Source organism: Cyanistes caeruleus, chromosome 32 (assembly GCF_971803275.1).
Source record: "Cyanistes caeruleus chromosome 32, bCyaCae1.hap1.1, whole genome shotgun sequence".
NCBI lineage: Eukaryota > Metazoa > Chordata > Aves > Passeriformes > Paridae > Cyanistes > Cyanistes caeruleus.
Window position 1 is genome coordinate 1599615 of NC_141733.1, and position 10543 is coordinate 1610157.

Genomic DNA, 10543 nt, shown 5'->3' on the forward strand with positions numbered 1-10543 from the left:
TTTGGTTCCTTGATCTCAATGATCAATAAAATCCAGAGGATTTGGGATTTAGGAGGGAAAAGGCAACTGAGAACCACCAAGGGGGAGGAATTTGGTTCCTTGATCTCAGGGATCAACAAAATCCAGAGGATTTGGGATTTAGGAGGGAAAAGGCAACTGAGAACCACCAAGGGGGAGGAATTTGGTTCCTTGATCTCAGGGATCAACAAAATCCAGAGGATTTGGGATTTAGGAAGGAAAAAGGCAACTGAGAACCACCAAGGGCTCCTGTCACCACCCAGGGGGAGGGAATTTCAAGGAATTCAAAGTTCCTTGAACTTTATGAGCAGCAAAGTCCGCAGGATTTGGGGATTTAGGAAGGAAAAGGCAGCTGGGAACCACCCAGGGCTCCCGTCACCGCTCAGGATGGAATTCAGCTCACGGCTCTATGGAAGCCACGACATCCAGAGGACTTGGGATTTAGGAAGGGAAAGGCAGCTGAGGAGCACCCAGAGCTCCTGCCAGCCCCTCTCCAGCTCCTGTCCCCGCTTTTCCCATCCCCAGAAAAGCTCCCGGGGTCTCACCTCGACCCCCAGCCTGAGGAGGTGACGCACGACCTCGATCTGGCCGCTGGCAGCCGCCGTGTGCAGCAGCGTGTAACCCTTCCTGTCCTTGCACGCCACATCGGCCCCGCGCGCCACCAGCAGCTTCAGCACCTCCAGGTGACCTGGTGGGGACAGCCGTGATGGAGAGCGGGACAGGGCAGGAAACACAGCAGAGATGGGGGAACAGGGATGGGAAACACCAGAGAGACCGGGACATGGGACAGACAGGAAACCCCAGAGAGACAGGGAAACACAGAAGAGATGGGAAGCACAAGAGAGATGGGAAACACAGGCGAGATGGGAAACACAAGAGAGATGGGGGAAAATGGAAGAGCCCAAAGGGAATCTGAGTGGGATTGGGAATGAAGGGAGAGAGGATGAAGAGGTGGAGAGGAGGAACGGGAGAGATGGAGAGAAGGGATGGGAGAGCAGGAGAGGAGGATGGGGAGGTGAAACCAGCAGGGAACACCTACCCAGGAAGGCCGCCCAGTGCAGGGGCTGCCGGTCCTTCTTGTCACATGTGCTGGGGCTGGCGCCTTTGTTGAGCAGCAGGTTCACCATCTGTGGGGGGTGGGACAGCGTAAGCAGGGCTATTCCTGTCCCTGTCCACCCCTGTCCCCTGACCCACCCCAGCCCTGCCCACCACTGTCCCTGACCCACCCCAATGTCCCTGTCCATCCCTGTCCCTGCCCAGCCTTGTCCCTGCCCACCTCTGTCCCCTGACCCACTCCAATGTCCCAGTCCATCCCTGTCCCTGCCCACCCCTATGTCCACCTTGATGTTCCTGTCCACTCCAACATCCCTGCCCATTCCTGTTCCTGCCCACCCTGACATCTGGGGCCACTCTGGTGTCCCTGAGGCCTGACCCACCCCAATGTCCCTGCTGCCCAGCCCTGTCCCTGCCCACCCCAATGTCCCTGCTGCCCAGCCCTGTCCCTGCCCACCCCAATGTCCCTGCTGCCCAGTCCTGTCCCTGCCCACCCACGGCTGCCACCCCACGCTCCCGGTGCACCTCGAGGTGGCCGCTGTGCACGGCGTGGTGCAGCGCCGTGCGCCCGGTGCGGTCGGCCACGTTGACGGTGCTCAGCAGGGGCACCAGGGCCTCCACGCACTTGGTGGCCCGGTTGGCAGCGGCCACGTGCAGCGGCGTCTGCCAGTGCTTGTCGCGGGCGTTGACATCGGCCGAGTGCTTCAGGAGCAGGTGGAGAGCTTTCTGTGGGGTGTGAGAGCAGAGAAAGGCTTGGATGCAGCCCCACGAACCACCCCCGGATCCCAATCCCTCATGATTCCAGAGCTGCAGGATTTTCCCTGTGACGTTGAGGGTAGGAGATGTTTGTGTCCACCCTGAAGCTGTGGGTGAGATTTTCTCTCAAAGGGAGAGAGGATATTCCCACTGGGAAAGGCGCTGGGGATGAGCTGGCGTGCCCAGGATGCCACCTGGGCTGTCCCAGCCATGGGGACAGTGATTGTCCCTCTGTGCTGGCACTGCCGAGGCCTCCCCAGTGCAGGGTGCAGCTCTGGGCCGCTGAAAATGTGAGGGACAAAAAGGGTGGGAAACATGAGGGGAGGAAACAGCAGGAAATGTGAGGGGAGAAAAGGGTGGGAAATGTGAGGGGAAAAGGGTTGGAAATGTGAGGGGAGAAAAAAGCAGAAAACATGAGGGAAGAAAAAGGGCGGGAAACGTGAGGGGAGAAAAAGAGCGGGAAACGTGAGGGGAGAAAAAGAGCGGGAAACGTGAGGGGAGAAAAAGAGCGGGAAACGTGAGGCCACAGGGACATTGAGGGGCTGGAGATGGGAATGGAGCTGGGGAAGGGCTGGAGCAGCAGGAGAAGGCTCTGGAGAAGTCCTGAGGGGGCTGGGAAAGGGCTGGGCCTGGAGAAAAGGAGGCTCAGGAGGGATCTTTTCACCCCACACCTCCCTGACGGGAGAGCGGGGCCGGCTGGGGCCGGGCTCTGCTCCCAGGGAACACCGGCATGAGAAGGAACAGCCCCAGATTTCTCCAGGAGAGGTTCAGGAGGGACAGCAGGAGGAATTTTTCCATGGAAAGGGCTGTCAGGCTTTGGAGCTGCCCAGAGAGGTTTGGAGTCCCCATCCCTGGAGGTGTCCAGGGCCCTGGTGGGGATCGGTCCCACCTTGGACTGGGAGATCTTTCCCAGCCTCAAACCTCCTGGGATTCTGCAAGTCCCCCAGCCCTCACTTGGGCAGCTCCAGCTCCGTTTCCAGGTGGGACCTGAGCCAGGTGGGCTCATCCCACCCGATCCCAGCCATGAATCCTGGCTGGGGGAAGGAAAATCCCACAGCCACGGGAAGAACCACGTGAAGAACGAGGAGCGAACTCTCCCCGGTGACTCAGCAGGGCCCAGGGGATGATAAACCTGACCCACTGACCTACATTTGACATTTATTTACCCGTTCCTGCCCAGGCTTTGGCTTCCTGGCTTCTCCTCCCTCTGCCATGGGGGCAGAGCTTCCAGGGATCCTGACCCCACGGATCTTCACTCCCAGGGCCCCAAAAAAACAACCCAGCCACCCCACAGAGCAGGCTCCAGGCAGGGAGAGCATTGGGAAGGCTCCTCTGAGGAGATCTGAGCCGAACTTCCCAGGTGGAAAAACGTGGATGGACTCCCACATTCCCAGAGGAGTAGCAGGAGCTCCGTGTTTTAGGGATTGACCACACACAAACACCTTCAGGAGAGGTGCTCACACTCCTGTCCCACCCCACTGAGCAGGAGAATTCCACTCAGGGCTTCGGATCTCCCAGCTCCAACCAATTCCTGCCTCTCCAAACCAGGGAAAAGTTACGTGGATGAAGTCAAACCCACAGAAGATGAAGGCTGGGAAAACTTCTGGAATCAGCTCCTGAGGGACAGGGTGGGAGCCCCGACATCCCTCCAGGAGAGGTGAATCCAGAACAAAGCCCTGGGGAAGGGGTGAAGCCTGGGAGGAGGAAATGGGGAAATCCCTGCGGGATGGAGGGAAAGCAACCAAGGAAGTTTGTTTTTTTTCCCCCAGCTCTCTCCAGAACTTTGCATTCCCCAAACCAGTGAAAGAGGAGGATAAACTCCCTTTTTTCCCCCCAGCATTCCCACAGGGAAGGGCTCTCCCCGGAGCACCCACCTCGTGGCGAGAGGCCGCGGCGCGGTGCAGCGGCGTGAGCCACACCGTGTCCTTCGCGTTCACATTAGCACCTGTGGGGACACACAGCAGCTCAGGGGGGACCCAGCACCCCAAAACACCCCAAAAAACCCCTCAGCTGCCTCTCCCTGCAGCCCAGAGCCTGACATGAGGCAGGGAAAACCCCCACAGGGCTCTGCAAATCCCAAATCTTGTTTAACGAGTCCTTGGCTGGGAACTTTCACAGAGTTTATCCCTGTTGGGGTCACGCAGGATCACGGCAGCCTTGGGGTTCCCTCTCTCCTGCTGGTGTCCTGAGGCTCCAGAGGGTGAGGAGCAGATGAGGACACTCAAAATTCCACACACAGGGCTCAAGCACGGAGTTTTTCCGGAGAGTGATGGGTGACACAACCCAAAACTGAGCAAAACCCCTTGGATTTTAGGGGATTTTCTCTGGAATTGCCCTTCTGAGCATCCCCCTCCTCCAGCACCACACATCCCCCTCCTGGCTCTGTCTCCACCTTGGCTATTTCGGTTCCAAGATGTGGAAAGCTCTGAGGATTATGGCACCATTCCCTAATCCTCTCCTGGCTGCCACCCCGTGAGCTCGGGGTGGCTTGGAGGGAAGCAAAGCCCATCCTGAGGTTTGGGGGGGATCGGGGGCTCATCCCTGGCTCTCACCTGACAGGATGAGGAGCTCGAGGATTGCAACATCTCCGATGTAGGCAGCAGCATGGAGGGGAGTCCGGCGTTCTTGGTCCTTGGGGGGCAGAGAGAAAATCCATCCGTGAGCTTGGAGAGCAGGGAAAGGCTGGGAAAGGGCTGGGAAAGGGCTGGGAAAGGGCTGGGAAAAGGCTGGGAAAAGGCTGGGAAAGGCTGGGAAAGGCTGGGAAAGGGCTGGGAAAGGGCTGGGAAAGGCTGGGAAAAGGCTGGGAAAGGGCTGGGAAAGGGCTGGGAAAGGCTGGGAAAGGGCTGGGAAAGGCTGGGAAAGGCTGGGAAAGGGCTGGGAAAGGGCTGGGAAAGGGCTGGGAAAGGCTGGGAAAGGGCTGGGAAAGGGCTGGGAAAGGGCTGGGAAAGGGCTGGGAAAGGGCTGGGAAAGGCTGGGAAAAGCTGGGAAAGGCTGGGAAAGGGCTGGGAAAGGCTTGGAGAGGGCAGGGAAAGGCTGGAAAAGAGCTGGGAAAGGTTGGGAGAGAGCAGGGAGAGCTTTTTCCTCCTTCTCTTCCTCCTCCAGGGCTGAGCTGTGAGGGGCTGGAGATGGGAATGGAGCTGGGGAAGGGCTGGAGCAGCAGGAGAAGGCTCTGGAGAAGTCCTGAGGGGGCTGGGAAAGGGCTGGGCCTGGAGAAAAGGAGGCTCAGGAGGGATCTTTTCACCCCACACCTCCCTGACGGGAGAGCGGGGCCGGGCTCTGCTCCCAGGGAACACCGGCATGAGAAGGAACAGCCCCAGATTCCTCCAGGAGAGGTTCAGGAGGGACAGCAGGAGGAATTTTTCCATGGAAAGGGCTGTCAGGCTTTGGAGCTGCCCAGGGAGGTTTGGAGTCCCCATCCCTGGAGGTGCCCGAGGAAGGATTTTGGAAGCAGCAAGCGAGGGATGGGGAAGGGGATGGGGAGGATTTGGGGAGCAGCCAGTGAGGGATGGGAATGATTTAGGAAGCACCAGGTACGGAATGGGAAGGATTTGGGGAGTGCTGGGTGAGAAACGGGAAGGATTTGGGAATTACAAAGCAAGGGATGGAGATGGGAAGGATTTGGGGAGCAAGAGGCAAAGGAATGGGGATGGGAAGGGTTTGGAGAGCACCAAGTGAGGGATGGGGATGGGAAGGATTTTGGGGAGCCCTGGGTGAGGGATATAAAGGATTTTGGAAGCACCAAGAGAGGGATGGGGATGGGGATGGGGATGGGGATGGGGATGGGGATGGGGATGGGATGGGGATGGGGATGGGGATGGGGATGGGGATGGGGATGGGGATGGGGATGGGGATGGGGATGGGGAGGATTTTGGGGAGCCCTGGGTGAGGGATATAAAGGATTTTGGAAGCACCAAGAGAGGGATGGGGATGGGGATGGGATGGGGATGGGGATGGGGATGGGGATGGGGATGGGGATGGGGATGGGGATGGGGTGAGGATGGGGATGGGGTGAGGATGGGGATGGGGATAGGGATGGGGATGGGGATGGGGATGGGGATGGGGATGGGGAGGATTTTGGGGAGCCCTGGGTGAGGGATATAAAGGATTTTGGAAGCATTAAGAGAGGAACAGGGATGGGGAGGATTTTGGGGAGCCCTGAGGGAGGGACAGGAATGGTTTGGCTCCAAACCCACCAGTACATTGATGTTCTCCTTCTGGTTGAGCAGCGACCGAACCTCCTCCACATCTCGGTTGAAGATGGCTTGGACCAGAGGGGGCTGTAAGGGACAGGGGACACAAGTGGTGACAGTGATGGGACACGAGGGGTGAGTGACAGGGGACACAAGGGGTGACAGTGATGGGGGACACGAGTGGTGACAGTGACGGGGGACACAAGGGGTGACAGTGATGGGACACAAGGGGTGACAGTGATGGGACACGAGGGGTGACAGTGATGGGGGACACGAGTGGTGACAGTGATGGGGGACACAAGGAGTGACAGTGATGGGACAAGAGGGGTGACAGTGACGGGGACACAAGGGGTGACAGTGATGGGACACGAGGGGTGACGGGGGACACAAGGGATGACAGTGATGGGACACGAGTGGTGACAGTGATGGGACACGAGGGGTGACAGTGACGGGGGACACAAGGAGTGACAGTGATGGGACACAAGGGGTGACAGTGAGGGGACACGAGGGGTGACAGTGACGGGGGACACAAGGAGTGACAGTGATGGGACACGAGGGGTGACAGTGATGGGACACGAGTGGTGACAGTGACAGGGGACACAAGGGGTGACAGTGAGGGGACACAAGGGGTGACAGTGAGAGGGGACATGAGGGGTGACAGTGACGGGGGACACAAGGAGTGACAGTGATGGGACACGAGGGGTGACAGTGATGGGACACGAGTGGTGACAGTGACAGGGGACACGAGTGGTGACAGTGATGGGACACGAGGGGTGACAGTGATGGGACACGAGTGGTGACAGTGACAGGGGACACAAGGGGTGACAGTGAGGGGACACAAGGGGTGACAGTGAGAGGGGACATGAGGGGTGACAGTGATGGGACACGAGGGGTGACAGTGATGGGATATGAGGGGTGACAGTGATGGGGGACACGAGGGATGACAGTGATGGGGACACGAGGGGTGACAGTGATGGGACACGAGGGGTGACAGAGGACACAAGGGATGACAGTGACAGGGGACACGGCTGCAGCCCCACACCAGCAGGAAATCCCCACTCTCCGCTCCCTCACCCCAACCAGCCCCGGGGATGGATTTTCCAGCCCATTTCTCCTGCCTTTTCCTTGGTAACCAAAACTGGGAATCTTTGGGAAAGCGCTGACCACAACAGGGCCGAGCTCTCCGAGGCCCCAGCTCCTGCCACCCAAAACTTGGGCACAGTAACGACCCCTGAAGCCCCTTCCTTCTTCCCAGGCCTAAAAATTCCATTTTCCTGCAGAAAAACAGGGGCAGAGCTGCCCTTGGGGCCAAAGCCCCCATGGCCCCACTGAGGCTTTTTGGGATGGAGGGATTTGGGTGCTGTGACCCCTCCCAAGCTCTTCCCACCCCCACCCCCTCCCAAGGCCAGATTTAAAGCTCAAAACCACCAAATCTCGCTTTTTTTTCAGCCTCTCTGAGCTCTGCCTGGCAGTGACTCCTTCCCAGGCCTGAAATAAGGGCACTTCCAACCCCGGGAACACATCCTGGGTCAGGGCAAGGCTGTGTCATCCCCCTGGAATGCAGCAGCCTCGGCATCGTTTGCTAAGGTACTTTAAAAAAAAATAATTATTTTTTTTTTTATTACAAAACAAGTATTGAAGGAAAGGCTGGAAAACACTGATGGTGCCCCAAAATGCTCCTGGCACACAGGAGAGGGGAGTGGTTGGGATATCCCAAAAAATTAAGTTCTGTTTAAATCAGAGGTTGATCCTTCTCCGATTCCTCCTTCTTTCATCCCCTCCCAATCCCAAATTCTCCCTTTTTTCATCCCCCTCATCCTCAGCTCTTCCCAGGGCTCCAAAATTCATCCCTGGTTTAATGGCAGGAGAGGAACCAGGGTTTGGTGTGGGGTTTTGGGGCTCTGGAAGACCCTGACCCCAAAATCCAGGGGATAAAGATGGTTTTGGGGAAATCCGTGGGGAGAAGGGGGTCTGACCCCAGGGTCACGGCTCTGGGGACAGCACAGCCATGGGAGGGGTGTCCCCAAAACCTGATGGGGACACTCTGAACCCCAGAACTGTCCCTAAAACATGACAGGGACACTCTGCACACCAAGAGTGTCCCCAAAACCTGATGGGGACACTCTGAACCCCAGAACTGTCCCTAAAACATGACAGGGACACTCTGCACACCAAGAGTGTCCCCAAAACCTGATGGGGACACTCTGAACCCCAGATTTGTCCCCAGAACCTGATGAGGACACCCTGCACCCCAAAAAAAGTTCCTAAGGCATAACAGGCATACCCTGGAACCCAGGAGCATCCTCAGATCCCAATGGGGACACCCTGAACCCCAAATGTGTCCTTAAAACACCACAGGGACTCCCTGCAATCCAGAAGAGTCCAAAAAACAGCCCAGGAGTGTCCCCAAAACCTGATGGAGACACCCTGCATCCCAAAAGCATCCCCAAAACCTAACAGGGACATTCTGCAGCCCAGGAGCACCCCCAAAACCCAGCAGGGGCTCCCTGCACCCCACGGCTGTCCCCAAATCCCGATGGGACACTGCATGTCGGGGGTGTCCCCAAAACCCTACAGGGATGCTGTGCACACCAGGGGTGTCCCCAAAACTCCATGGGCACACTCTGCAAGCCAGGGCCACCCCAAAAACCTGACAGGGACCCCACTGCTGTCCCCAAAACCTCTCTGAGGCCACCCTGAGACCCAGGGGTACCCTGAAAATCCAAGAGCCATTGGAAGGAAGGGCATTGAGACCAGGGTCCCATCCCGGGGGTCCGGGATCCCCCCCTTGATCCTCAAAACTCCGATCCAGGAGGTTTCAGTCATGGGATTTTGCCATTCCCGGGATTCTCCTGCTCCCTATCCAGGTGTCCCAACCCCAGGGATCTCCCGTTACCGGACCGGGATGTCCCATCCCTGCGGGCCCCGTCGTTCCCGATCCAGGTGTCCCATTCCCGGGATTCTCCTGTTCCAGGCCCGGGGGATCCCATTCCCGAGATTCTGCCGTTCCCGGGCTTCTCCCGTTCCCGATCCAAGTATCCCATCCCTGTGGGCTCCCCTGTTCCTGATCCAGGGGGTCCCGTTCCCGGGGGCTCGCCGTTCCCGAGGGTCCCGTCCCCGGTTCAGGGGGTCCCGTTCCCGGGGTTCTCCCGGGGCAGGATCCCCCTCTGACCCTTCACATTCCCGGTTCAGGGGGTCCCGTTCCCGGGGCTCTCCCGTTCCCGATCCAGGTGTCCCAACATCAGGGTTCTCCCATTCCCGTGCCGGGATTTCGCATCCCGGGGGCTCCGCCGTTCCCGGTTCAGGGGGTCCCGTTCCCGGGGCTCTCCCGGGGCAGGATCCCCCTCTGACCCTTCACATTCCCGGTTCAGGGAACCCCACGGTTCTCCGGGAGTCCCATCCCCGGGGTCTCCGCCGTTCCCGGCCCGGGTGGGGTCTTTCCCGAGGCTCCCATTCCCGGGGCTCTCCCGTTCCCGGGCCGGGCCGTCCCGGCCGCGCTGGGCCCGGCGGGCGCGGGCGGAGCGGGTGCGAGCGGCGACCCCCGCCCGTCCCGGGGCTGCGGTGGGGCCGAGCTCGGCGGGGAGAGCGCGGCGGAGCGGGGCCCGTGGCCTGGGGCGGCGCCGGGCCGGGCCCGGTGGCGGAGCCGCGCTAGGCCGCACATCCCCGGGCTGCCGTGGCGGCGCGGCCCGGGCGCGGCGCGGCGGCGGCGGCGGCCGGGAGCAGAGAGGGGAGGACGGGGCGATGGCCGTACCTGGTCCGTGATGCTGAGAACCCCCATGTCGGGGCCGCCCTCAGCGCCCAGCTCCCGGCATCGGGTCCGGCCGCGGCGGCTCCGCTCGGGCGGCTGCGGGGCGGGGATGGAGCGCCGGGGATGCGCCGCCCACCGCCCCGGAGCGCCGCCGCCGACGGGGGCAGCGGCAGCGGGGGCGGCCCGGGGGCAGCGGCAGCGCCCCGGGGGGACGGGGGTTCACGAGCCGGGGGGGCGGGCAGGGGTCACCGGGCAGCGGAAGGGCGGTGGGGTGATGATGGGAGAGGGTCCCGGGGGTCGCTGCTCTGAGCCGTTCTGGGATCTGCCCGCTGGGAATCACATCCAGGTGCGGCTGCCGGTAATCCCGGGGGGTCCCGGCACAGCGGCTCCCCCAGCCCAGAGAGTGGTGCGGTGATGGCAGAGGGTCCCGGGGGTCCCCGTGTGCCACTTCCATTCTTCTCTGTGGGGTCTGCCGGGGGGAACCCCATCCCCAGGCACCTGTCGGGGGTCTGGGGGTCCCTGGGCAGCAGCTCCCCCGGCCCAAAGGGCGCTGGGACAGGGGAAGAGGATCCCAGGAGTCTCCGTGTGCTGTTCTGTGGGAGCTGGCGGATGGGAATCCCGTCCTTGGGTGGCTGCCGGTGGTCCCAGGGGTCCCACGTAGTGATTCCTCCATCCTAAAAGGTGCTGGAATGGTGGGAGAGGATCCCGGGGCTCTCTCGGGTGGGAATCCCGACCCCAGGCAGCTGCTGCTGGTTCTGGGGGATCTCCCTGCCCAAGG

At 60.5% G+C, this 10543-nt stretch overlaps 1 protein-coding gene and 1 long non-coding RNA gene across 5 annotated transcripts in view; one reads left to right on the top strand and one right to left on the bottom strand.

Annotated features, from left to right (window-relative positions):
• ANKRD52 (ankyrin repeat domain 52) overlaps nt 1–9924 on the bottom strand; it is a 46796-nt gene extending 36872 nt beyond the window's left edge. For 3 of the 4 annotated variants that reach the window (XR_015281269.1, XR_015281270.1, XR_015281268.1), the window contains exons 1-7: nt 9769–9924; nt 6021–6104; nt 4380–4458; nt 3702–3772; nt 1597–1797; nt 1058–1145; nt 564–706 (exon numbers count right to left, since the gene is read on the bottom strand). Coding sequence is in view for 1 of the 4 variants with exons in the window: in XM_086870240.1 (XP_086726366.1) it covers nt 564–706; nt 1058–1145; nt 1597–1797; nt 3702–3772; nt 4380–4458; nt 6021–6104; nt 9769–9795 (693 nt within the window). In the remaining 3 variants the exon portion in view is untranslated. The remainder of the gene's footprint in view (nt 1–563; nt 707–1057; nt 1146–1596; nt 1798–3701; nt 3773–4379; nt 4459–6020; nt 6105–9768) is intronic. The other variant, XM_086870240.1, reaches the window with a different exon arrangement.
• Nucleotides 1796–7765, top strand: LOC111945295 (uncharacterized). Its single transcript, XR_015281281.1, has 5 exons — nt 1796–3280; nt 3376–3484; nt 4387–4485; nt 6054–6106; nt 7467–7765. It is a non-coding gene; the product is annotated as an uncharacterized LOC111945295 (long non-coding RNA).
• Nucleotides 9925–10543: the final 619 nt, after the last annotated feature.